The following is a 27,729-nucleotide window of genomic DNA, read 5'->3' as shown; positions in this document are numbered from 1 at the left end:
TGTGTCTCTGTCGCCCGCCCTTTCAAAACATACACGAGTACACGTCGATGATGTGCGTCGCCATCTTGTGGATTTAACCTGCAAATGCATCAGCATGAAAGGAGGAGGAAAGTGAGAGTGAATGTTACTTTTTTTTATCTTTTAAATTTCACGTGAACTGGTTTATTCTCAATACAGTTTTTAAATATCCATTATATCCACATATATTGTGTCACATATTTAATTTAATCTGATTTATCACATTCATATTTGATTTAATGTGCCGCGATACATAAAAACCATCCCCCCTTGTGTGTTTGGGCTTCATTACCCAGATTCAGACCCGTCTCCGGCCTTCGGTGGGTGAGAACTCGTTGAACCGCAGGACGGCGGCGCTGAGCCTCAGCGTCAGGGCGGAGAGCGCTTCATGCTTTCAAAAGACAGCTGCAGTCATGGACAGCGTGAAACCATGAGGAAAATAACCTTGGAGCCTGATTCATTCAAAGATTTCGGCCTCTATCAAATCTGTTTCTCCACTTTATCCACTGAGAATCACTCCGGCACTCCGCCAGTGATGACAGGAGAGGAAAGTGCATTTACTGAGCTCCATTTCATGTCTTATACTTCCACTTCCCTTTCGTACTCCTCTCCATGTATTTGACTGCTAGAAGGTTACCTCACAGATCAGTGCTGATCCTCTTGTCGGGTGTCAGATCTCAAGCTCCGCCTCCGGCAAAGATTTGCTGAACGTCTCAAGTTGTGTCGTTTCAATGATAAAACCAAATAGGTCAATTCATCCATCGGTTCACGAAGAGCTCCCCGAAAAAGAAACACGGCGAGATGAAGACGGAGAGGGATTCTTTCCTCTTCCGTTCGTCACATCGCGACCCTTCAGATTTATTTTGAGACCCTTTGAAGGGGACCGACCCCAAGGTTGGAAACCGATTACAGTTACAATGGAAAATGCTGCTTACATATTGATGTATTGGGATTAACGATTGAATAACTGGACTGTACTTAATTTAGGTGGGATGTTGAATGCAGGACTTGCACTGAGGTATTTTCACGTTGTTGTATTAGTACTTTTACTTTCGTAAAGGATCTGAGTACTCAATCCATCACAGGAAATAAATAATAGTAGTCTTTTATTAGTATTAGTGTTATTAATAGAGTCTTGATTACACGACATTTGGAACCACATGGTCTTCATCAGCGATGGAGTTTGCTCAGTTGTCACGGAGATAGCCCAAATGTAACTGATCACATGACCTCAAAGTGGAAGGAGACGACGACACGATGCCCCCGTGATGGTGACCAGCGGCTCTTGCGATGAGTGTTCCTGCCAGAAGAAGATGGAGTCGATGCAGCAGGGCCGACGTCTCGGACATGTCACCCCCAGCAGGGGCCAAGAAAAGAAACCACGAGGGTCCTACAATCCCCACAATGCACCGAGAGCATCTTTTAATCGAGCAGAATTGGCAAAAGTATTTAAAATAAACCCAGAATGCTCGATAAATAAATAAAGAAACTTCAGATTGATGAACCCAGCTGCGTTCTGATTGGCCGGGAAGAAAAAAACACTCTGTGATTAATGATTGTGGAAAACTCTCCTCCTCACACACACACACACACACACGCACACACACACAGAGAAGACGCTGCCGAGCGGCTGCATGAATACTTCAACAGAACACGCGGTGCGCGCTGACAGCGCTGTCTTATTGCAATATCCATTTATTGTTCTCGTCACACACATGTTTACAGAACACGAGGGCTCGCTGCAACCGGATCAAAGGAAACGTGTTCCTCCCTCAGAGTTGCAGATCTGAAAGGAGTCTGGTGCTTTTTCTTTTTTTTTTCTTTTTTTATTATTCATCGATTGTATTTCATAATTCCACGTCAGTCAGCGGGTTTGTTTCCTGGATGGAAGAGGAAGCGGAGGAGCAGCATGGCGGCCGGCGGTGAACCTCTCTGTGTCTTCCTCTTGGTGCCACCGCTGGAGCGTCCTCCACGTTCTGTTGACTGCCATCACGTTGGTTCATTTAAGGCATATTTCCGCTTCACCGGGACATCGGAGGGACTGGAGAGCACAGAAGAAGGGCACGGAGGCGACGTCATGCAGCGAAAGGTCGCGAGTCTGACCCCAGCTCGCGCACTTTGCGGGCGCGCGGCGTTTGGGCGCCGGGGCGTCGCGGGTTTTCGAGTGAAAGTCGGAGACTGAACCGCATGAGTTCAGCACGCGGCTCGGTGGAACTATCAGAGCAACGGCAAATAACGCGCCAGAGAAAAGTCCCAAACCTTTTTTTTTTTACGTATCTTAAATAATACTAATAATAATTGTGGACGTGAATGCAATTTTCCGTTTGTTTTTTTTTTCACGTTGCAGATCTTGGGTCAGCTCAACAACGGTGCCACGAGCTGAGAAAAGACGACGAGATGACTATTGATGCAGCGTTACCGGATGGAAAAAAGAAGAGAAGAAAATCTCTCCAAGATGTGGGGGCTCCTGAGATTTCCAACCAAACCACACAGGTTTCAGATGACGATATGTTTATGACGTTAACAACGGGTCACACCGCGGTGTGTGCCGTGACACGAGCGCTTTAGCGTCTTTCAGCTCGTTTCTTTTGGTTTAAGAAGCCGCAGGTGGAGTTCAGTGGACGGCGTACGACACATGTGAATAGCAGGAGCTCGGGTCGGGTCGGGCCAATCTGACATGATGCTTCAAGTCCCTATATAGTGAAAATATAGCGTAAAAAATACGTAGAAAATGGCGGGTTTGTTGTTGACGTCACGAGGCACGCTGTTACAGGGTACACAGTGCTTCAGGGTCGGGCTCTGCATCGAGAAGAGAACGGGGGGCCGCTCTCTCTCTCGATATCGGTGTCGGGTGTCCACAGCTCGAGTCCCTCGGCGCCGCTCCGACGAGTCGTAGCCGCCGTTAGCTCGCCGTTAGCTCGCCTCGCGCAGGCTTTGTCGACTTTCATGACTTCTCTTAAAAAAAGAAAGGGGGAGGTTTCCCGTCCAGCGTTTCGGGCTTCGAGTTCATCACCGAATGAACTGCTGGCGTCTGATTCAAAATGTGACGTTCAACTTGGTCCAGAGGGCAAATGAGTGAGTCCTCTGGGTTCAGACGTGGATCAGCACCTTCATACACACTGTTCTCGATCATCGCAATACATACAACACCACACACACACACACACACACACACACACACACACACACACACATCTCTAGACGTAGTGTTGGTGATGCTCGTGTAAAAATCCCACTCTCAATACAAAAAAAAGGTTATGTACATTATCATACAAACAGCTTTCAGTGTTGGGGGATTAAGGGGCGTGTGTGTGTGTGTGTGTGTGTGTGTGTGTGTGTGTGTGTGTGTGTGTGTGTGTGCGTGAGGGACTGTGTGTTCATGTGTGTGCTTTTGAAGGTAGGTGCTCTGTGAAACTGGACTTTTCTTGTGTGCGTGTGTCAATGTGGGTGTGTGTGTGTGTGTGCGTGTGTGTGTGTGTGTGTGTGTGTGTGTGTGTGTGTGTGTGTGTGTGTTGTCCAGCAGAGGGAAACATTTCACAGCACACAGTGATGGTATTATACAAAACAGGGCTTGTAAAAAAAAAAAGATGTGTCCGGAGGGAAAGAGGAATAATAATAATAATAATAATAATAATAATAATAATAATAATAATAATAATAATAATAATAATAATAAAAGTGTGCAAATCAAAGTCAGCAAAACTGTCACGCCACACGCAGCGCTCACAGCAACCACACGCTATGTACAAGTCCATAAACAAATCTGTTGATAAAATCTCAGAAATTAATCACAATAATTACACGACTCGGCCAGTTCGCCGCGTCGTCTTTTAACTTCAGCGAGGAAGGAGCTGAAGGAGCTGAAGGAGCTGAAGGAGCTGAAGGAGCTGAAGGAGCTGAAGGAGCTCCGGTCCAGGTGGAGCGAGTTGGCGTCGCAGGAAAAGTGTTTTGTCTGAAAGCTCCTCGTCTCAGAAGAATACAAAACCTGAACCAATATTTGCTCCTGAATGTGATGCTCGTCCTCTGCCAACCTGCAGTCGGGAGCTCGGCTTCGTCTTATCAAATGTGTTTGTTTTTCACATCAGTTATCTTTCCTTTTTTTGTGTGTGTGTGTTGTTTTTGGCGAAGCTGCAACCATCTGAGAGAAGAGTGACAACAAAAAGGGAAATAGCCAAGTGAAGATCTCGTCTGTACTTTCATCCCGGGGGTTTGCTATTGTCTGCTGCTTCTGCTGAGAGATATGAAATGGATTCTTTGATCGAAGTATATCGCATGCGGAGCTGACAAGGGCACCGCTCCTCACACTGCTGCGCGAGCGTGTGTGTGCGTGTGTGTGTGTGTGTGTGTGTGTGTGTGGCTCGCCAAAAGGAGGTTTCAAAGGTGAACCTCAGCAGCGTGCGTCCATCAGAGGGCTTCTTCGGTCCAACAGCGGAGTCCCGCAGGGAGTTTCCCCGCCTGTCGCGTTGAGCCTCCGACGAACCCGTGAGAACTCGTTCGTGACGTGTCCGCGCCCCGAAAAAAAAACACGCGGTGGACATTCTCAGTGGTCGCCGTTCTTCACGCGGGCGAGTTCATACAAAAACAAAAGTCGTATTCAAAAAAAAAGAAAGAAAGACGATCCTGACTCTGTCCTGAACGTCCGGCAGAGATGAAAGTCTTTAAAGAGTTTGCCTATCGGTTCCCCGGGGGTTTGAGAGGGCAGTAGGAAAGGTGTGTGTGTGTGTGTGTGTGTGTGTGTGTGTGTGTGTGTGTGTGTGTGTGTGTGCTGGATCGTCTAGACCTGCGTGGAATAGGAGCGGTGCAGCGTCGCGTACCGCCCGGCCGGATGGGCGGCGCAGTGCGGCGAGTGCTGCTGCTCCGCCTGGTCTAGACTTCGCTGGAAATGGAGCGAGACGGTATGAGGACATCGGGGGTGGCGGGGAACCGATAGGGCTGATGGTCATGTGATCTCGGTGAACGGAGATCCCCGCGGAGTCTGCAGGGGAAAGAGAGGAGTGAGAAAGAGAGAGAGAGAGAGAGAGCGAGAGAGAGAGAGAGAAAGAGAATGGGGCAGAGAGGAAGGCGAATGAAAGAGAGAGAGAGAGAGAGAGAGAGAAAGAAAAGTGAAGAAAAGAATAATCAAGAGTGATGCGCTGGATGAGGAGGGAGGGGGTGAGGAGGGTGGAGAGAAACACAGGCCGAACCCGAGCAGGAAACAGAAATAAGGCGACAGATGACAGAGATAGTGTGTGTGGGGGGAACAAAAAAAAAAAGGGAGAGGGAGGGTTCAAGGTTGGTTAGAATGGTTGGACGTAGGCGTTGTAAGGTGGGGAGGAGGAGAGTGCAGGATGCTGGAGGAGAGTGAGGGACAAGGGAGCAGATTGAGAGGAGAGAGGCAAGGTGGGAGACAGAGGAAAAGAGGCAGTCAGGTGAGGGTTAGTGACGGAGACAGACCACAGAGGACGCGAGACACTCCCCGAAATACTCGGGGCTCGGCGAGATCAATAACGCCAACCGTCGAGGGAGACCTTCGGCTGAACGCACGGGGGTGTTGTTGGTTGTTTTTTTTCGCCCGGAGAATGCTGAGTCACCCCGAAAGTGAGTCTCTGAATCCCTGACAGGACGGAGACGTCTCTGCTGTGGCTGAAAGGAAGCCGCGTCTCGTTTCACATCTCATCAAGGCTCAGAGACTCGGAGGATTCATGCATGTTTTGGGGATTTTATCCGTAGTTTTGTTTTTGCGGGGGTCGGGGGGGGGAGGGAGGGAGGGAGGGACACAAGGAATTCAAGGTAAGAGACAAGGGGTGTGCATCTCAGCCCCTCTTCAGTGAGCAAAGGCGTGCCTCGCACCCGCCCCCGCCCCTTACCTGAGGGCCACTTAACTTTTCGAGTGGACTCTCCACACAGGGCAGCGTCACCATCGGCATGCCCAGCACGGACTCGGGCCGCTGGGGGCGCAGCGGGGGAGGACTTGGCAGCATCTGCTGGAAGTTGTTGATCACGCAGGTCACCTAAAGGCGGGAGGACGGCGAGAGGAAGAAGCAGAAGGGATTTGAAGTCTTTTTCTTAAGCCCGCCCGACGCCACTGGCATCTTCCAATCGTAGCTCAGTCAAGTTAATTGGACTCTTGTCTGGTAGTTCGGAGGTCGGCCTCGATTATTTTTACAATGTTAGCCGCCAACTTTAGCATTTCCAGCTAGTTATGCTAAAATACCTGTTCAGGACTGGAACATCCGCCCGAGTAAAGGATTTAAAGTCAAAATATACTAATACTTTATTTAATTTAGGGGACAATGATACTCTTGCATAAGATGTGCAACATTTACATTGCGGTGATCACACTCTGCTGTAATACAAAGGCTCACTTATGGTTCCCTGCATTCATGAAGCTTTTATCAACGAGAAACCGGAGACCGGCTGTTTAAAAACGGGTCGCTGACTTCCTGTCGGGTTCGGCCTCTCACCAAAAAGACAGCGATGGCTCCGCCGGTGAAGAATCCCGCCAGGACGTCGGCCCAGTGGTTGCGGTACTCGGCCACCCGGACCACGCCGACCAGCAGGGCCAGGCAGAACAGCGTGAGGCTGATGGTGGGCTTGGTCAGCCGCGTGCCTTTGGTCTTGAACACCAGCGTCACGTACATCTGCAGGGAGGGCGCACGGTCAGAGTACAACAAACAAGCCTGTATGCGTCATTATAACCTCGCTGGATTATTCCAAAGCAAAGCAGAAGTTATCCTCATTCTTATTTACTGTTCTTGACAGGACACAAATGGATTCGTTAAAGAAATTGTAAATATAATGTAGTATAGAGTCTTTATGACTTCAATTATTTACTGAGATTAGAAGATAAGAGTTTATCCTCGGCTGCTAGCTAGCTACAGCTAAAGTCTTGGCACCTTAAAAGTTTGATATCGTTCATGAGTCATCACTTCCTGTGCTCTCAGATTATATCCCAACAGACGACTGGATTATAAATAAATTAAATGAGCAGTGAAAACGTGTGGGGCTGAAATATGTTTGAAAGTCTTCTCTGATGCGGCCTCAATCTGAGAGCCAAACGCAGTTACTCAAACTTGTAAAACAACTAAAATACTCTGTTCCTTTCTTGCAGAGAGTTAAATGAGAACATCGACAAATATGGAGCTACAGTCCGTAGCCGGTTAGCTTAGTTTAGCATTAGGACTGGAAGACGGTAAAACAGCTAGCTAAGGTCTGTCCAAAGGAAGCTAACTAGCACTGCTATTTATGCTGTTTCTGTTTTCACTGGTTGCCTGATAATCTTACAACTCCCGGGCTAAAAAATTGTCCCGCACAGAACCGTTTTTGTATGTATTAAACGATCCATTCTTCATGCTAAACTACGCTAATGTGGTACCAATCAGATTCACTACCACTGCTGGTTTCTCGGCAAGGGAGGTTTTGTACTTCAATCCCAGAGCAGGAAGTGAAAGCATCTCCTCCAGCACGCTCCAGCCTACCACGGTGTACACGGCAGAGTAGACGCTCAGCGCCGCGTCCTTGGACGGGAAGGATTTCCGCGCCGACATGACGACCAGCGGGTTGCCCGTGCAGGCGCGGCGCTCGGCGATGTACTGCATGGTGGACTGACAGCCCAGCGCCGTGTAGTTTGGCCGGCAGGCGGACAGGAAGTGGGGCGTCTGGTTTCCCGTCACCACCTGGCCGGCGTTGGCGAAGATGGTGGTGGTGAACAGGCCGAAGGCGTAGACGCCTGGGGCCGGAGGCGAGCACCGGAGAGAGTTAAAGGAGGTGAAGAAGAAGAAAAAGGACACGTCAGACATTTGATTTTGCACACGAGGTGAATAAATAAAAAGTTTCCCTCTTCCTGATATAGCCCCAACACGTTATTATCAGCCGAGGTGTGAAATCGCGACGAGAAGCCTCCACCTCAGCTGATTCGGCTCGAGATGCAGATTTGCAGGCTGCTAAATATTCTTCCCGCCGTGATCCTGAATATCTTACCTCCTCCAATCGAGCAATTAACAGCTTACGTGCTCGCGCTCCGGTTGACAAACGCTCAAGTGTCGCGGGCTGCGTTCCGATAACCTTTCCCTTTCGCGTTGTCGCGATCTCTTTGAATTTTGTCACACCTCGCCGGAGTGATACAAAACGGCGTGTTCACCTAGGAAGCGTATGATGCGTCTCAGCAGGGGGTTGAAGTAGCAGCAGTCTGCGGTGACAATGGTCTTCTCCTGGGTTCCCTCTGCCTTGGTGAAGAAGGCACACAGCTCTCCGACAAGCATCTGCACACACAAAAGAAAACACACAACTGCCGGTTAAACACTGCGCTGCGTTTCTTTTTTTTTAACACGCGTGCAATATCATTTGTCAGGACATCTGGTACCCTGAATGTATCGTATCGTAGTTCCCGACAGTACAGGGTCATGCTCCCACACACTGCTGCAACACACAGTGAGGTCAAAGGTCAGGGGAGGCCAAAAGTGTGCTGATGGTACCAGCTGCTCATCCTCTGCAGAGGAAAACACTACCGGCTGAACATCAGCGGGTCAAGGTTGTGGTGACAAGAGGGTTAGCATGTTTTGTGCATTAGCGTTTAGCTCAAGGCACCAATACACGTCTGTAGACTCTCAGTGTGTTCGCTAATGATCAACGTTTATTACAAATACTTCGCCAAACACTGATATGGTTCTGACACTGACTCAAACAGCCGGACCGGGTATCGGTTCAAATGAAAACAGCAGTTTTACATTGTGCTTGGTCCTCGTTATCGGCCGACACCCAGAGCCCAGGTGACGGTATCTGGGCTGAAAAAGGTCTGATCGGTGCACCCTCACGTTGAATTAAGGCAGGCAGAGATAAACAGCACTGACATTATGCAGAAAAATACCATGCATTTATGCATATATTAAAAATAAATGAAATGCTATCAGCTATTCTGCACAGGTAGCTCCCACAAGGGAGCAGGACAATGCAGTTAAGTCTGGAGCTCGAACACAACAACCCTTTGACCACCAGCAGCATAACTAATGACCTCACAGCGCACGGGGCGAGCCAATCTAATGAGACTTAATCATCACCGTCTGTTTTATTAAAAACCTCATGGAGAAGTAAGCTGGCTGCAGTTCTGGAAACAGTACAGCGATCACAAATAGCAGCCGCTGCTGTTGTAATATCTGCAGCTCTGGTCGCTGAACGGCGCCGTCTCCCCAGACTGATGATCCCTGGATGAGCTGCGACTGTGCGACTCATCTGCGCGACAGCCGACGCTCCCGGAAACGCTGGCGCCGGCTAAAGCACGGCTCCCGAGACGACGGAGAAACACTCATCTTAAATCATCCTGTACAGCTTCCAGTAGTGGGGCCCACTTAAACGCTGACCCCATCCCCTAATAAATAAAAAACAGCCTCACGGGTCCATATTTGACGTAATTCCTCCATTTATCCTCCCACGGTGACGGGGTGTGATGCATCGCTTGTCTGAGGAAGGAAACGCTGGAGAAAGTGGAAGAAACGGGACGGAAGAGAAGCAGAGAGATACGGAGCGGGAGAGATTCAACGGATCATGTTTTTACATTTTATTTCGCTGACGCTTCGATACGCTGCGACTTCAATTGTTTCTGCACAGCGTACACACAGCAACGGGCAGCAATTTGGGGTTAAGTGTCTTGCTCAAGGGCACATCGACGTGGACCTGCAGAGCCGGCACTCGAACCACCGATCCTGCGATTAAAAGACAGGCACGATAACCAGTGAGGCAAAGACTTTCAGCCGAGTCCTGCGCTCCCCGGTGCAGCTCCAGCCAAGTCAAACCAGGTACGACCCGCGTGCAGGGCCCCGTCGGCAGCGTGCGGGGCCTCGTCAGTAGTGTGCAGGGCCTCGTCAGTAGCGTGCGGGGCCTCGTCAGTAGTGTGCAGGGCCTCGTCAGTAGCGTGCGGGGCCTCGTCAGTAGCGTGCGGGGCCTCGTCAGTAGCGTGCAGGGCCCCGTCAGTAGCGTGCGGGGCCTCGTCAGTAGTGTGCAGGGCCTCGTCAGTAGCGTGCGGGGCCTCGTCAGTAGTGTGCAGGGCCTCGTCAGTAGCGTGCGGGGCCTCGTCAGTAGCGTGCGGGGCCCCGTCAGTAGCGTGCAGGGCCCCGCCGGCAGCGTGCAGGGCCCCGCCGGCAGCGTGCCGGGCGAGAGCCTCCTTTCATGAGCCAAACACAACCCTACTGCCGTCTCCATGGCAACCCTCTGAACACTAACACGAGCATGAAATCAAAGCCGAGGGTTTAATCAGTGGCTTCAAACCAGAGGGGCAGTGGGGCACCGGCGCGCCGAGGACAACCGCTTACGGGCCAATTAAAGACGGCGGTCAGGAGCAGAAACCGGTCAGGAGCAGAACGCATGTTGAACTGTTTGCTGCGTGTTGTCATGCCGTCAAAAACTCGCCAGTGGGCCCTTTAAGTGTTGGTCTCAGCTTGCAGAGAAGAGAGCCAACGCAGCTCCAGAGACGGATGGCTGGCTAGCTAGGTAGCGAGGTAGCTAGAGGTAGTTCAAGGTAGCTAGGTAGCTAGAGGTAGTTCAAGGTAGCTAAAGGTAGCTAGGTAGCTAGAGGTAGCTAAAGGTAGCTCGGTAGCTAGAGGTAGTTCAAGGTAGCTAAAGGTAGCTTGTTAGCTAAAGGTAGTTCAACGTAGCTAGGTAGCTAGAGGTAGTTCAAGGTAGCTAAAGGTAGCTAGGTAGCTAGAGGTAGCTAAAGGTAGCTCGGTAGCTAGAGGTAGTTCAAGGTAGCTAAAGGTAGCTAGTTAGCTAGAGGTAGTTCAACGTAGCTAGGTAGCTAGAGGTAGTTCAAGGTAGCTAAAGGTAGCTAGTTAGCTAGAGGTAGTTCAACGTAGCTAGGTAGCTAGAGGTAGTTCAAGGTAGCTAAAGGTAGCTAGGTAGCTAGAGGTAGCTAAAGGTAGCTCGGTAGCTAGAGGTAGTTCAAGGTAGCTAAAGGTAGCTAGTTAGCTAGAGGTAGTTCAACGTAGCTAGGTAGCTAGAGGTAGTTCAAGGTAGCTAAAGGTAGCTAGGTAGCTAGAGGTAGCTAAAGGTAGCTCGGTAGCTAGAGGTAGTTCAAGGTAGCTAAAGGTAGCTAGTTAGCTAGAGGTAGTTCAACGTAGCTAGGTAGCTCGGTAGCTAGAGGTAGCTAAAGGTAGCTAAGTAGCTAGAGGTGGTTCGAGGCAGCTAGGTAGCTAGAGGCAGCTAGGTAGCTAAAGGTAGCTAGGCAGCTAGGTAGCTAAAGGTAGCTAGGTAGCTAGGTAGCTCACCCTTCTCCAGAACAGTGGGGACTGAGGTGGAGGGAGTGTGATTTGTGGACTGTTTTGAAGCCTTGAGTTTGACGGTTTCGCCGTGGCCATCTTGGATTACAGTCATCGCCATGTTGTTTTTTTTTAGCAACCAACGAACAGACGTGACCACATTTGGGAATGCGGAGGAGTGACGTAGCGATGCCGTATCTGGTCGTGACAGAGACCTGTCAATCAAGACTCAAAACTAGAGATTGAGACCATGAACTCATGTTTGCAATGTTTACTGAGGAATGACGTGAGAAGTTGAGTCATTTTCTTATAGACTTCCATTCAATCAGACTTATTTTTGCAAGACTTATTTTGATAACGCAAGTTTTAAGACACTTCCACATCGGCTTCACTCGGCAGGACCGGAGGTTAAGACCCAGCGCTGCGAGAGATTAAGTGGAAGAGGGAGAGCATGGGAACACAAAAGAAAAGTTGGAGGATAAAGACAGAAAAACAGGAGGAGAGGAACAGTCAGTGATGAGATTTGGGTAAGGTGGGGGGGGGGTAATACTGCAGGAATGAATTATTCATGTGTGGATAGCATCCATGTGAATCATGTAGCGCATTATTTCAACCAACATTTCCTAAAATCTCTCTCTCTCTCTCTCTCTGCGAGGCATTCCTAGTCGAATACGAGGCGGCTGTCGCTGCGGTTCAGGGACGAGCGGATTATAATTCCTTGAAATCAAACTGCGCGTCCAGTCAGCGTCCACTCCGACGATGCAGGGCGGCGAGACGCTGATGACTTCCAGAAAACGGCACGATGGGCTCGTGCAATACAGACGAAGACGCGTTCTCACATCCATGATTCAAAACAAGAGGAAGGAATGAAACATTTACACACACACACACACACACGAGGACCTGATTAACTCTCGAGCACTGGGCCCATTCTCTGCTCTGTGCGTGTGAGTAATCAGATCTGGATTTGTGTCAGTGGATATTAGTCAAATGTGAGCGTGCATTCACACTGGCCCTTCTTACGAAACACGTGTCAATTAGTGGAGGACGAAGAGGGCGGGGTGTTTCACCCGGAGCGGTGGGACGAATGAGGAGGGTTGCGAAGATGACAGGGAAGGAATAAAAGAGACGGGAGCGATGGCAGGATCGCGGATGAAGAGGAACAAGTGGGATTACGATCTCAGCGGGCTCTTTTTGAGAAGTTAATGGCGACTGGAAGTGAGCTTCGGCGCCGGCTTTTGGCGGCGCGTCGGCTGCACTTGAGAAAGCCGCGAGCGCGGGAGACAAACGGCGCGTCCCGCCGCCGTCGCACGCTAATCAATAAAGCTGTCCAGGACACATTTCGGCGTCTCAGGACGAGCCCGAATGGATGCACATGCAGAAGATTGCTTCCATTAGTGACCCCCCCCGTTTGCAAAAAGCGACTCACTCCGTGTTCGGGGGTCGAAGGATGTGGAGAGGAAAACAACATATGGGTGAAAACATAATGTATGCTTGACTCTGAGCCGTTACGTAAAATCAACCAATGCTGCGAGAAGAAGAAGACACGTCTTAAAATATCTTTCATTTCTCTTTTTTTCTGTTATTTGTTACGTAAGACCCACAATTCATAGTTTACCAAGACTTTGGGAAGCTGAGCGGTTCTAAATGTGCGAGGTGTCATGTGACCAAGTCCTCCAGGGAGAAGGACAACAAGAAGAAACGGGACTGATAGATGGATCACTGCGAAACCTCCCCAGCTGAGCACTAACATGAAGACACTTTTGTATTGCAAGTGAGACTTATTAACTCTAGATGATGCGTGACTTCATCATCTTATTAATTACAGGCCAGTCAGCATTACAGACATGTGAACATTGAAGAAATGAATGCTGCTTTTATTTTGTTGACGTTTTAGTCCAAGTTTTTTACAGAGGGGATTGTAGATGTCGCTTCGTGTCTTTCCATAAATCTGATTTGTTCAATAAAAAATAATTGACATGTTTAGGAAATCAAGTGTATTAATCAGGCTAAAAAAAAAAAAAGTGAACAAATTTCAAGAAAATAGAGATACAACAAAAAATTTAAATATATCTAAACATAATAGCTAGATATTAACATTACATTTCCTCAGTTTATACATTAAAACACTGAAATGTTCTGACTTAAATATGTCATTATCTGATGCTAACTTTTGGTATATTTCGGAGAAATGTACAGACGCAAAAAGACAACATTTCAAAACACCCACATGTGTATTATGCATCTTTCCTTCTTTCCTCCGGTGTGACAGAAGACACAGATAATCCCCATAATCTCTAAACTGACCAGTGCATGTTGAGTTTCTCCTCTGAAGACTAAAGTGTTTATATGTCCCAAACCACCGAAGTGAACGCTAAAAAACTTTACACGCCAAAAAATACCATGGCTCACAAGGAAATGACGGCGGGTTCGCTGCCTCTCCTGCACTGGACGGAGCGAACGGGGCCGCGAGACCGACCGCTTCTGACTCCGCCGGGAAGGTTATTCATGTGTGAAGTACAAAGAGATGGCGAGCTGTCACTCGTATCCCGTTATCCGCCGTCATCTGCGGCGACCTCAATCTCTGCGCGGCGGCGTGTGAGCGAGCTGCTTTCGGGGGCCTAATGGACGACGCGGACGACGCGGCGGCCGTCTGAGCGCGTCAGGATCAGCGTCATCACCTTTACTCTCTGAAACGGGCGAGGCCTGGAGAGCGAGGACGGCGGCGCGATGGAGGATGACGGATGAAGAGAGGGGGGGGGGGAAGAAGAAAAAGACACACAACCTCACGGTTCACGGACGGATGAGCGAGCAAACACTCAAACAGAGGCTTTTGTGTACGGCGCTGCTTTTTTTTCGGAGCAAAGTGGGATTGAACGCTGAAAAACAAACAGTGTTGGCCCGCTGAGAATCTCTCCGGGTGCCCAGACACTTGTTTGTACTACAATGATGTACACTTAGGAGTATATGCATGTACTCCGCCTTACAGAGGAAGAAGCCTCTTCGTCATTGTGTCCCAGCAATCCCATAATCCCTCTCTTTGCTGCTCCCATTGTTCCTTCCCACCGAGAGGAAAGTAGGTTATACAATCTTTGTCTTTCCGTTTTCCATTTTTATCCGGCTCCGCCGCGCGCCCAAAAGCTGCTCTGTTGGTTCCTTAAAAAAACAACAAGCTGCATCAATGGGACTGCACGCTGTTTAATGTCTCACAGTCTTTCTATCCTATTATATTCTGCCTCTCTCTCTCTCTCTCTCGACATATTTAATCATCTTTTCTGTAATCCTCCTGATCCGGGGGCTGGGTTCAACCCGGTGCCACTGACCACAGGCTCGTCTGACGCACCTGAAGCAGAGGAAGAGGACCAGGATGGAAAACCAGGAAGGCGCTGAACATCATAGCTGCATGAACCTGGGATGTTTGACTTCTTTTGCAACTTGCTGCGCTGTAAGCGGACCACAACAGCTCTCGTGTTGTGCGTGTGACGACGTGGCTGCCCAGCAGGTGTTCGCCGTGGTCTCCACAGGTGCGAGCGAATGCAGGCTGTTCAACAAGTGGCCCAGTCGGACGCGACCAATCAGAGCGCGGAGCAGCGTTCAGCAGATGCTTCGAGGTCGAACGTTCGCTCTGGCGTCGCTAAACGTCTCATCTTCTCTGCCCCTGCACACAGTCACGTAATAACCTCAGTCCAGAACTACAAAGACGGCCAAACGCTCGGACCCGATCGCCGATTCAAGACAAAAGACTAAGCGTGATGAGATTCGGCTCTGTTGTCGTCTCCAATTGACGAGAGCATTTCCCCAGTTTTCCTCGAATCCTCGTGCATCTGTTTTATCACCTTAATTCACGCCAGCAGCTCTTGAATAATCTGCAGAGGACCTCTGTGAGAGCGAGGGGAACGTTCACAGTTACACACAGAACGCCACAGATTGTATGAACCCCCCCTCCTCCTCTACCTCTCCCCGACCGGCCCCCTGTTGTGAATGCAGATTGGGCACGCTGGCATCCGTCAGCGTTCTCCGAAGGTGCTGAGTGAAGCGTGGCGGCAGTCCATCAGCCACGCGGGACCCCCGAGGCGTCCCTCCTCTCGGCCCGACGGGAGGAAAAAATGGATCAAAGCTAAGAAGCAGAAACGACAACTGCTGTTGGGTCTAATCGCGTTTCACAGGACCGGGTGGAGCTCGGGCTGAACCGAGAGGACGACGCCGACCAACGCTCTCTCTCTTACCGCCGACCTCTCTCGCCCCACCGTGGAGCCGACCAGGGGGGATGCAACCCCAGGAGTAAGCTAGTCCAGCTCAAAACCAGCATGCTGGCCTAACAGCTGTGGGTGCTAGCGTTCATTATGCTAATGCTAAGTGTTTTCTTACAGGTGTGCTCACGGCGCCTGACTGACAAGGTTTTGGGGTCGTGGCTGTGGAGCGAGGCCGAGAGGGAGGGGGCACAGATTTTGTGTTTTATTTGCGCTTAAATACTTTCAAAGAACTAGTGAACTCTTTCTGATGTCTCCAAAAGTTGCCTAAACACCAGCTTTAGGGTGACAGGAAGAAAAAAAAAATGCGAGGGGACATGGAGATAGTTTGATGATGCGAATGTAAAAACCCCCCAAAAAAAAAATGGTGCGGCGACGCAATCCTCCGCTGGCTCGGGCGGAGTGATTACTATCGGGAGCAGTTAGATCAGAGCTGTGATTGTGTCGCGGGAAGAGTGTGATCTGTGCAGACTGTGGTGAATTACACCATCGGCACCGCAGATAGGCGGAGCAGATAAAGCCACTTTAACGTGCGGCGAGGAGAACAACACGTACCGCTTCCCTCCGTGATCAAACATTCACCCCGCAATAAGTCGCCTCCTTCCCTTCTCTGTTTCTTATCACACGTTTTCCTCATCCCCTCCCCTCCCCCACGCGGAGCTGGAACAGAAGTCAAGGGCCAGAGCGCCGTGACCCTCGGCAGCCAGCTTCTCGGCGAGGAACCCGCCCGGCCATCTGTCTCGTTAACCTGGGTCAGCAGCGCCGCGGCCTGAATGTAGCGGGTAGCGGTCTGCGGTTGGCACGCGGTAAAGTAAAATAAACGGCAAAAGAGGACCGAGAGGGAAACGCTTCAGAGAGAGCGGGACCAACAGGAAGGCCTCGCTCCGCGTCCGTGCAATTGTGCGTGAACGTGAGACTTTTTTCTGCTGAGGTCACGGCTGCTGTGGGCGCGGCGCAGCACGGTGTGATGTTAGTCCACTGACATTATGGCTGAGGACGCGAGGACGCTGAGAGGACGCCTCTGTGACAGCCAGATCAATGTGGACAGGAAGCGCTGAGGTGAAGGAAAGGACAAATAGAAAAACAAACACGGGCTCACGTCTAAGGCCCGTTTCAGACGCACTGACTGTTACAGAAGGTCATTCAAACAGCGTTAAAGCTCGGTGACATCGGGACGACTCGCGCGGCCGGTGAACAAATATAGCTTGCAAGCTAAGTGCGAGCAGGTTTCGTTTGCTGACTGAAGTAATTGTTGTTTCAGTTGGCGTGTGTCGAGGTGGCTCGTCGCGGAGATATCTGCCGTAGAGATGTCCGCCTTCATGGAAAAAATAGAGCATGAAAAAGTTAAAGGAGACTGTACGTGCACTTTTATACGGAGGCTTTTAGCCTGCATTGAGAAAGCCACGAGCGCAGGAGACGAACGGTGCGTCCTGCCGCCAGTTAGCAAGTGTGCTAACGTGACGATAAGTTCACACATTAGTATCGTTGTGTTTACTTCTGTCGTCTGCAAACGTTTGCTTTTTTCAGGATAACTAAGACTCAGAAGCTGCGATGACTCTGCGGCTCTCCCAAAGGGCGACTTGCTATTTGTCTGTTGTGCAAATGTGTGTGTGTGTGTATGTTCAGGCCTTCATCATGTTTGCACTGGAGTTACAACACAGTGGAGGGAAAGGACGGGAAATTTCATTTATAAACTGGAGCATATTTCTTAGCATATTTTTGCTGCGATCGAAGTGCGATGAAGAAAAGCTGAATTTCATTTTAAGAGACGGAAGCGTCTCAGGAAATCTGCAGTGACCTGGAAGAGCTGACTCTTTTTCTTCTTCATGAAAGATAAGTATGCGCTTCCCACTGCGTGTGACTTTTATCTGAGTGTAATTTCTCCACGTCGTACGTGGAGAAAAGAGCAGCAAGCGACAGCGTCTTCCATCGGTTCGATCAATCGCCGCAGCCGCAGATTGTGGAGCGGACGAGCTGAGGAGCGCCAGTCGATTCGCAGGAGACGCGATAATTGGAGGGTGAGACGAGCAACAGGTGCGAGGAGAGGGGGCAAGGCGGCAGGAGGAGGCGTTGATGAGCGAGGAGACGAGGAAAGGGCCGAACCCGAGTACAGATGCAGCGCTAACGGACCGAAGTCGCCAGAATGCGGCAGATTTACAACAGAAGGAAGAGAGAGAAACAAAACAAGGGCTGAACACAGATGAGGTTAAATTGCACACAGAAGGGCGGGACCAGGGTGAACAGAAACATTAATGCAACAAGGTCGGCGTGCAGGAGACGTATAGCGGCGCGAGGACTCGAGGTTGTGGAGAACTGATCAAAGGAAGGATTTACGGAGGAGAATGAACACACATTTGCGAGCGCGCTGTCGGATTGGATCTGTGCGAGATAAGTTAATTCATCCTGAACTTAACTGGCTTAACAAGCTCCATTAGGCAAACTTTCAAGATGCCCTCCAACTAAACCAGTGTGTGTTTGTGCGGAGACTTTTCTGCAGCAGTTCCCTCAGGGGGAAATCTGGGGAATCTGCAGATCTAAAAATAGGATTATTAAGGGCAGTTTTTCTTTTTTTCAAAGGCAAACTCGTGTGACTTGCTTTCATGGTTCAGGTACATCTGCGATCCTGCGACGACAAGAATTAAATGGAGACGCAGCGCGAATTCATTGTTGAATCGTGGTTGTGGTTTTAGCTCATCCCGTGTGTTATTTCAGTAAAACATCTCATCCAAAAAGGACGCCTGCGAATTTAAAAGCTTCGATAAAATAATCCCCGAAAGGAATACACATTTAATGTCGCTTTTTTTGTTGTGACTTTCTATCTGCTTCTCAATACAAGTTCAAAAAACATATTCTCCTTTGAACCCGAGTCAGCCAGAAACAACAGAAAGTCTGATTAGCTCCTGGAGCTAACGTTAGCTTCATTAGATAGCGAGCAAGCTACCGCTGAGAAAATCAAAGAATCAAATGAGGAGTTGTTCCACATATATATATATACATATATATATATATACATATATATATATATATATATATATATATATATATATATATATATATATATATCTTACAGTACATTTTAAGGTAACGGTTATCTCTGCAATGGGAACTTAGCGGCGGTAACCAACCCGCAGCACAAACGTGACTAGAAGACGTCGGGTCCCTCCTCCGCGGTGGATCGGCTCCTCGTGCTGCAACTTCAGAAGGTGATTGATGATTTTAATTAGATGTCGAGGCCCTACTGGGAGCTGTCAGGGACCCGCAGAGTCCGGGACTCTGGCGCCGACCCCAAAAAAGAAGCTCCTGGTGGCAGATTACCTACAGCCACGGACGGACCGGGCCCTCCCCCTTCCTACTGTCGTCGCAGCCTTTTTTCTTGCGTTGCAGCGCTGCAAAGACAGAGCTGACCGCGAGAATCCAACGACACAAGGGCGAGTGTTCGAAAAAAATACAATGCCGGTGGCGTGTGTGTGGCTTTTGGGCCAGAGAAAAGAGTCCAGAGGCACGTGGCGCAGCACATTGGCACCAGACTGGTGCTATCGCGGGAAGTTACTGCTGCGATTTACCTTGCTGCTAGTTACACACACACACAGACACACACACACACACACACACACACACACACCCCAGAGCTGCTGTCAGCACCCGTTAAGGCAGACTAGCCGGCGGAAATAATGTGCTCTGACCCAGATCAACTTCCAAAAGTAATTTGCGCGGATATAAAGGTCTGCTTGGTTGTGGGATTAGCGTAGCCTAGCGCTAAAGAGGGCACCTGCTGTGTGAGTAGGCGATGGTAAACGCCCGCGGTGGGGCAGGTTTTTATTGCCCTTCACCTCGGTGCCCCTCCCTCAGACCTCAAAGAGTGAGGCATTATTGCTTTCAACCTTCTTCTTTACTTAAAAAAGAAGAAGCATGCGTTGCTCTCGCCCAACACCTCGAGACAATATATTTGTGAAAGACGAGTGAAGAGATCAGTCGCTGCGTAGAAGCGCTGACCTCGCGTTCTCTCGTCATTTCCACACAGTCCCTCCCTCCGTACCAGTGATATGAGATTACTGACCACGCACATTTTCTCCTTCATTTTGTGTAACTGCAGTATTCCCTACACACACTACAGCAACAACACACAACAACAACAACAACACACATCAGCTGCTGTGCTCAAACAGAAGGTGCCGGGCCGCGGCTTTGTCTTCCAGTCAGGTTATCGGCCGGAGGCCGGTTCTGTGTGTGTGTGTGTGTGTGTGTGTGTCTGCTTCTGTGTGTGTGTGTGTGTCTGCTTCTGTGTGTGTGTGTGTGTCTGCCGGGGGATGAGGGTCGACGCCAGGTGTTCTGCATTTCACGCTCACTGCCTCCCGTCTCACCGGCAGCTCACCTCACACGTGACACACACCCCTCCCCCACATCCCCCTCTTCCTCCAAATTGCCTTCCTTTGTGCTCATTGACTCTTTCCCTCCCACCTATCACCCCGTGAGTAGTTATTTGTGTGTGTTTTTTTCCCCCCGGGCGGCATCTGCTGCCCGCCGTCACCGCTCCGCCTCGACTCCCAACTTTGTCTTTCTGTTGCTTCCTCCGGTCTCGCCTCTCTTCCCCTGCCTCTGTCCTCCGTCTCTCTCTCTCAGGACCGCTCCCCGTCACGTCTCTGTGTGGTCCGAGTTGAGTCTCTTCTCCGTGGGTTTGTTTTTCTCTCCACACACACACACACACACACACACACACACAGTCACACACCTGCCTGTCAAGGCTGGAGGGGGTTACATCCATGCGGCTTGCCGATCTGCTCACTAGATGCGGCACAAACACCAGAGATGATTCATCACGGATCTCAGGAACGCTCCAAGAAGAAGAAGAAGAAGAAAACGAACAACACTCGGAAAAAAAAAAAAAAACCCCACTAAACTTTGACAACTTCTCACCCTGAGCTGCGTCCTGTAACCCACACGCTTCTTCCCCCCTCGCGCAGCTCACACACTCCTCGAAGCGCACTCTTACCGTGAGGGTGGGGATGGCCGTGACGAGCGAGTAGATGAGCACCGGGGGGATCTTGCTGCCGTCGTCCGGACCCGGGTACGGCTTGGAGAAGGTCTTGTCGTAGCAGAAGAAGCCCTGGACGTGCACGGGGAAGGTGTCCGTGTACTCAAAGTAGTAAGCCAGCAGCACCGTCCCGGCCATGATCACCAGCTGGAAGTAGAACATTATCCCGCCGTTAGGAGGTGAGGGGACGAGCGCCGGCGGAGAGGAGGCAGAGGCGGAGGAGGTGGGAGAGGGTGAGGGTGAGGAGGAGGAGAAGGAGGAGGAGGAGGAGAGGAAGAGGGGCGAGTCAGGTCCCTGGTCCCCTCGGCCACGGGGAGATGCATAGGAAACACGGACCGAGAGAGAGACAGAGTGAGAGAGAGAGAGAGAGAGAGAGAGAGGGGGGGAGGCGCAGGGTTTGGATCCGAGATGAAGAGCGAGATAGCGAGACAAGAGGGAGAAGAGGGAGACGGCAGGAGGAGGCTTCTCTCTGCTCAATAAAAAACAGAATAAAAGAGAGGAGAGGGTTCTGTGGCAGCACGAGCGGCAAAAACAAAGAATGCCAGAGAGAGAGAGGGAGAGAGAGAGAGAGAGAGAGAGAGAGAGAGAGAGAGAGAGAGAGAGAGAGAGAGAGAGGAATGGAGGTGGGAGGGAGAGAAAGGGAGAGCAGCCTTTATGCTGCCAGCACTCATGAAATCTACTACAGTTGAGCTGTGGGTGTTTGTACATACTGTGTGTGTGCGTGAGTGCGTGTGCAAGTGTGTGTGCGTGTGTGTGCGTGTGTGTGTGTGTGTGTGTGTGTGTGTGTGTGTGTGTGTGTGTGTTGTAGGAACATGTGCGGCAGGGCATTGAAGTGCTTTTTTGACAGTTGGTTCTCAACCATCCGCTGACGTCTCCAAAAAGTTGACTTGCTGAAATGCTTTCATGTCTTCATGTCTTCATGTCTTCATGTCTTCATGTCTTCAGGTCTTCAGGTCTTCATGTCTTCATGTCTTCATGTCTTTATGTCTTCATGTCTTCAGGTCTTCATGTCTTCATGTCTTCATGTCTTCATGTCTTTATGTCTTCATGTCTTCATGTCTTCTTGTCTTTATGTCTTCTTGTCTTTATGTCTTCATGTCTTTATGTCTTCATGTCTTCATGTCTTCTTGTCTTTATGTCTTCATGTCTTTATGTCTTCATGTCTTCATGTCTTCTTGTCTTTATGTCTTCATGTCTTCTTGTCTTTATGTCTTCATGTCTTCATGTCTTTATGTCTTCTTGTCTTTATGTCTTCTTGTCTTCATGTCTTCATGTCTTCTTGTCTTTATGTCTTCATGTCTTCAGGTCTTCATGTCTTCATGTCTTCGTGGTGAGTCGGTGACCCTTAAGAAGGCTTTTTCTTTCTTTTTACTGAACAAGACATTTTTAGGCAAACTAAAGTGTTACGATTAACTCAGAGCTCAGAGAAACATGAAATGAAAATGAAATGAAAGTATAAGAGCAAAAGTAATATCAGCAAAATGTAAACTAGTTAAATGAAATCAAAGCATCATCAGATGGGCTGTCACTCACATCGTAGCCCCGCCCCTAAAGCTTTCCCTGCTTTATGCTGCTTGACTCTAAATGGACCAACATTCACTAAATACACATCACATGTAGGACTTGAAACTAGCAAACTCAAACTCATGTTTACATGTTTACTGAGGGAATGAATCCAGAGAGAAGAAGAGTTGTTTTCTCTCAGACTTCTATACAACCAGAGGAGTCGCCCCCTGGTGGCCCGTTTAAGACAACTTCACTTTGGCTTCACTTTCAAGACCTGGAGGTTGCTGAGAGCGCCAAGACCAAACCTTATCAGGAAAGCTGCTGTTGGGAAAATATAAACGATGCCGAAATGAAAAGCAGATAGAATCCTACAAGAGTTCATCACTTGACATTTCACGTACAATTATTAATTATTAAATCCACTGTTGATATGAAACAACATCATCAGTTATGACGTCGAAGGCTTCTCCGTGATCCCTGCTCTCCCTGTGACGACGACACGCTGAAGCTTTTGAGGCTGAAGCCTTCTGGGACGCTCAGCTCAAGGGCGGCGCTCTGACCGGAGACCACGCCCACACACGACCACGCCCACACATGACCACACACGACCACGCCCACACACGACCACACAGGACCACGCCCACACAGGACCACACACGACCACGCCCACACACGACCACACAGGACCACGCCCACACAGGACCACGCCCACACACGACCACGCCCACACACAACCAGAACCACACACGACCACGCCCACACACGACCACACAGGACCAGAACCACACACGACCACGCCCACACACGACCACGCCCACACACAACCAGAACCACACATGACCACGCCCACACACGACCACACAGGACCAGAACCACACACGACCACGCCCACACATGACCACGCCCACACACGACCAGAACCACACATGACCACGCCCACACACGACCACACAGGACCACGCCCACACACGACCACGCCCACACAGGACCACACCCACACACAATCACGCCCACACAGGACCACACCCACACACGACCACGCCCACACATGACCACACCCACACACAACCACACACGACCACACACAAACACGACCACACAGGACCACGCCCACACACGACCACGCCCACACAGGACCACACCCACACACAATCACGCCCACACAGGACCACACCCACACATGACCACACCCACACACAACCACACACGATCACACACAAACACGCCCACACACGACCACGCCCACACACCAGCACCCAGACACACAGCACTGTAAACACGCACACACACACACACACAGAGTAACCAAACACACACCAACACCATCCACACACACACACACACACACACACACACACACACACTTTCCATTTATAAACAATAGGTGTTTTTTCCCTAATTGGCTCTCTTTCTATCTTCGCTTCAGACCAGCCCTCCTCTCTGTTTCCTTTGAGAGCGAGCGTGTTTTGCTATCTGCGGTTGTCATGGCGAAGAAATAACTGAAGGAATAAGGTTCACAACGTTTTGTATTTTTAGCGCGTCCGCAAAAAAAGAAAAAATGTGCTCGTACAAAGCCAGTCTTTCTCTCAGGCTGCTGGTAATATTGCACTTTCTGATCCTGTGGGTGCATTTTTTTTTTTCCTGCGCATGCATTTTAGGACAAACAAACACACACACACACACACACACACACACACACACACACACCTGTCGGGAGCTCTTTGGTGGCTTTGCTCCAGGGTGTTCGTGACTCACGCCTCCTCCCGGTTAGAGCTCCTCCCCCTGTGTTTACCCGCCGTGTTGCGGCCGCTGTGACTCACGCTTGTGATGGCGGCGCTGAAAGGGACACCGGCAGTTCACGCTCGCCGCCTTGAAAAAAAGCAGCAGCAGCAGCGCTCACGCTTTAGCCTCCATAACTTCCTCTGAGAAACACCAAAAGGGCAAAAAAAAAAAGATAATTCAACAATGGACGCGTGGATTATTTGCCTCCAGCTTCCTTTAATCCGCAGATCGGAGTTGTTGAACTCTTTAAGCGACACGTCCAGCTGAAGGAAGCATTGAGGAAACACTGAGCAAGGAAACAGCACTCAAAGCGTAATGTACCATGCGACTGTGTGCAGTTACGCAGCTTTGAACATGAGATTTAACAACACGGGTACATGTGCGTGCATTCATATTTATAGATATATAAATATATGATGGTACAGACTGGCCAGCTGTTGGCCGGCTGTTTGGCCCAAGCTGTTACGTGGGTGACAGCAGCTCTTTCACACCCTGATAACTTCCTTATACTCCTATGTTTCCTTCCCTTTAGCACTGCGTCCCACTCTTCCACGCTCTCTTTTTTATTTTAGCTCATGACCTCTTGTGGGAACAGGGGAAAGAAGAGCCACCATTAACACCGAAAGAGGCCTGCTTCAGAGTAAAGAGCCCGTTCCTGCTTTAGCCACTTTAGCCCGGAGATGGACCGATAACGGATCAATAGCGAGATGAAAGGCCACATTGAGTCGGGTTTCCTGTCGAAGGAGCCGTGTGGATGCACGCTAGTCCTGCAGGAAATCCGTTGATTGATTTCTGTGAGCTGGATTGAAAAGGGGCTTCACAGCTGATCCATGAAAGATAACTTCACTTGGGGTATTTGAATCGGCACAACTTTATTTTCAGCGCACTGTGTTGGAGAGAGAGACCCTGTTTTACTCCACTACAGTGGCACTTTCATGCTAACATAACACATGCTAACAATTACTTCAAGGTAAAGCTGGGAATGGTCTTTGACAATCAATCAATCTAAAATGTAATAACCCTGTAAGTTTGGCTTTAAAGAGCATTTTATTTTATTTAATCGCTTTATTTAGCCACAATGTGAGGATCGGACGGGCTACCAACTCGTCTACTCGTACGTATTCTGCTTCACTCGCTGCTTCTCATCAGAGTCTTGCTAGTTTAACAGCTGCAAGTGCTAACAATAGCTTGTTGTTTACTCTCATAACGATCTTTTTTGAGGGGGAGGAGCGTCATAAGGGAGGCCTGAAGGGGCGGGCTTTCAGTGTTGCCGACTCGGCAACTTTCTGGCTAGATTTAGCAACTTTTAGAGCTAGTGCGGCTACAGCTACTTTCATTGGGGCGTTAGAGTCGGACACTTTTTAAAACACGTTTTCAAACCTAGCGTACTCTTGCCAGTTCTCAACATTACCTTTAATTCATTGAGGTTCTGTATACGTGAACGTGAAGAAACAGGACGCTCGCCCCGCAGATGCTGCTGTGTTTACTGCCCATTGGCAACATATACTGTAGGTACTTGAGTAGTGGGCGTTGAAAGAAGATTCAGATTTTAATTGATGGGGACCAGGTTTTAAAGAGCTCAAAATAAAGCGCTGCCACCGTTCAAGATTGGAAATTCAGAATTTTAGCAACAGGGTTGACCAACTGTCCTGTCACAACCAAGAGCAATACTCTGTTTATTAGCTTAATTGGCTATGTGGCAGCAGATTTCATTGTAAACTGTGATTAAGCTGTGATTGACAGGTGTAGTCACAGTTACTAAAGGAGGCGGGGCTTAGTATAAGTTCATTTGTACAATGCAGGACTCCAGGAAGAGCGATGGGCGACATTTTAGCCTTTTGGTGATGTCACGGCTTCTGCATTGACTTAGACTGAAAAAGAGACGTCTGTAAATCAGCAGATCTTTTAGGTGAACTACTTGATTCTTGTTTTCATATTCAGGTAAACCAACTTCTCAGTGCCAAGGCGGTTGGGAGGCGGAGTTAAAGGAAATGTGTGTTTGCCCAACGGATGCAAAAGATTTAATTTAATTTGATTTAATTTAATTAAAATAAAAATAATATTGCGCTTGATGCTCCCCTGAGCGGCTTCCAGCGCCGGATCCAACATATTAATACCTTGCACTGGATTACGTCATGATAGGTCACACAATACAACACAAGCGATAAGAAAAACAAACGAGGGCAAGAGCTCGTCTCACGCGACACGGCAAAGAGACTCTCAAAAAACCGTCAAACTGCCTTTAATTTGCACTTCATCTTCCTCTGAAAGGGCACAGCGCCTCGCCCCCCGGGGCTGCAGCGCATTCCCAACGGGACGGGATCCTGCTCTTTTTCCAGTTTTACCCCATCGCAACGTGTGAGCAGAGAAGGGGGGGCGATATGAATGTCACCGCGTGTTTCCATTTCAACCGCTAATTTTGACAAAAGGAAATCCTTTACTTCTCGCTCATCTCACCCTGACACTTTCCTCCCCTTCTCTCCCCGCCTGCCGGCATGCAAGCGTTTTAACGTGGCTGAATATTTCATGCCGCTTCCTTCTGCATTACGTTTGCAGCGCCGCGACGGCAGCGGGCAGCGAGGAGGGTTCAACGGCAGCCGGCGACACGGAGAGGGCCGAGAGGGAAGGAACCAACAAAAAAAAAAATGGCAGCGGCGCTGATGGACGGAGGGCGCGTTTGGGAGCGCTGTGGGATCGAGTCCAGGGAACAGCAACAGCCGCCGGCGTGTGAAGGACCCACAGCGAGCTGAGTGCAGCTCTTAAAATACTCTCCCTCTCTCTCGCCTTTAACCTGGGTGTAAAAAACAACATGGCACCCTTGCACAAATCCTAAAAAACGTCCATTTGCTTCTTCACAAACAGGGATGGGCAGCTTCACCAGGTTAGCCATATTTAAAGGAGGCGTATTACTTCTGCTCATGAGGGGAAATGTCCCCGTGTCTACAGCAGAGAGGTATTCGTCTGAGCATTTTTAGCTCTTTTCGCGGTCCCGTTTTAAATCCGCATTTCCATATTAACGGATATAAACATATCCAGATTGTCCTCGTGGCGAAGTGAGCGAGGGGATTTTGACAATGGAAGACGTCATAAACGAGCTAAGTGGTCGCGAGGCTTTTCTAGACTCATGAATTCTGCATGTGCTGTTATGTAAGTACTCAAATAGTGTTGGTAGTAGAATAGTTTTTGTAGCGTTGCCAGAGCAGCGCACACGGCAGTCTGGAGACCAAATGGTGCTTTCTGTTTCGCTGAGAGGGTTTCAATGCGATGGCAGTTCTCATTATTGTCACCACCGCAGCTATCACGGCTGTCGGAGGGCCCCGCTAGCGCAGCGCAGCGCTCTTTAGTCTTTATTAGCCGAAAACCACGGAGGTGTGCGTTTCCACGGGTTAACCAGAGGCCGGCTTGCGGGTGAGCTCAGGACAAGATGGCGCCCGCTTTGGTGAAGTCCTACAAAGTTGGGACTTCAACAAACAATAATAAAAATGCCAAGCGGTCGTGGTGCGAGGTCATTTTTTGCGGCTCGACCCTTTTTTCTTTTTTTTTTTTGACACCCTTCAGTATCTGACAAAGAGAGAATCTATTAAATGAGATGTTCGGTGGCGTCTGGTGAGGAAACCAAGTCATGGTGTCATGTTATTTTACACGAGCTGCCTCCTCAACTCTACTTTCTCACAAGATTTTTTTTTTAAAATGGCCGCGGGCTCTCAACTGAGCCTCGCTTCAGTGCAGCAGCACGTCGGTCAACCGCACGCCGCACGCCGCCGTTATCTCCCCGGGTCCCGAGGTCCCGGCAGCAGAGCGGAGCCAAATGTAGCTGGGCGGGCGTTGCGCAATACAGTGCTGCAGGAACGAGTCCTGAACCCAGGAAGTGAACGAGCGTTTGTGCACTTTTTTTTTTTAGATCTTAGTAACTTGC

At 49.6% G+C, this 27,729-nt stretch overlaps 1 protein-coding gene across 4 annotated transcripts in view; it reads right to left on the bottom strand.

Annotated features, from left to right (window-relative positions):
- Positions 1–1,585: 1,585 nt before the first annotated feature.
- plppr2a (phospholipid phosphatase related 2a) overlaps positions 1,586–27,729 on the bottom strand; it is a 46,104-nt gene continuing 19,960 nt past the window's right edge. Inside the window, exons 3-8 of one of the 4 annotated variants that reach the window (XM_068578441.1) lie at positions 20,484–20,672; positions 8,138–8,258; positions 7,476–7,726; positions 6,462–6,638; positions 5,865–6,008; positions 1,586–4,993 (exon numbers count right to left, since the gene is read on the bottom strand). In XM_068578441.1, coding sequence (XP_068434542.1) covers positions 4,958–4,993; positions 5,865–6,008; positions 6,462–6,638; positions 7,476–7,726; positions 8,138–8,258; positions 20,484–20,672 — 918 coding nt within the window. In that variant the 3' untranslated portion in view covers positions 1,586–4,957. Of the gene's footprint in view, positions 5,349–5,864; positions 6,009–6,461; positions 6,639–7,475; positions 7,727–8,137; positions 8,259–20,483; positions 21,042–27,729 lie in introns of those variants that run through there. The other 3 variants (XM_068578439.1, XM_068578442.1, XM_068578440.1) reach the window with 3 other exon arrangements.

This window comes from Clinocottus analis, unplaced genomic scaffold (genome assembly GCF_023055335.1).
Source record: "Clinocottus analis isolate CAN_PGR_092001 unplaced genomic scaffold, fCliAna1.0.p SCAF_16, whole genome shotgun sequence".
Taxonomy (NCBI): Eukaryota; Metazoa; Chordata; class Actinopteri; order Perciformes; family Cottidae; genus Clinocottus; species Clinocottus analis.
The sequence above is the reverse complement of the archived record's forward strand: the minus strand, read 5'-3'. Positions and strand labels throughout refer to the sequence as shown.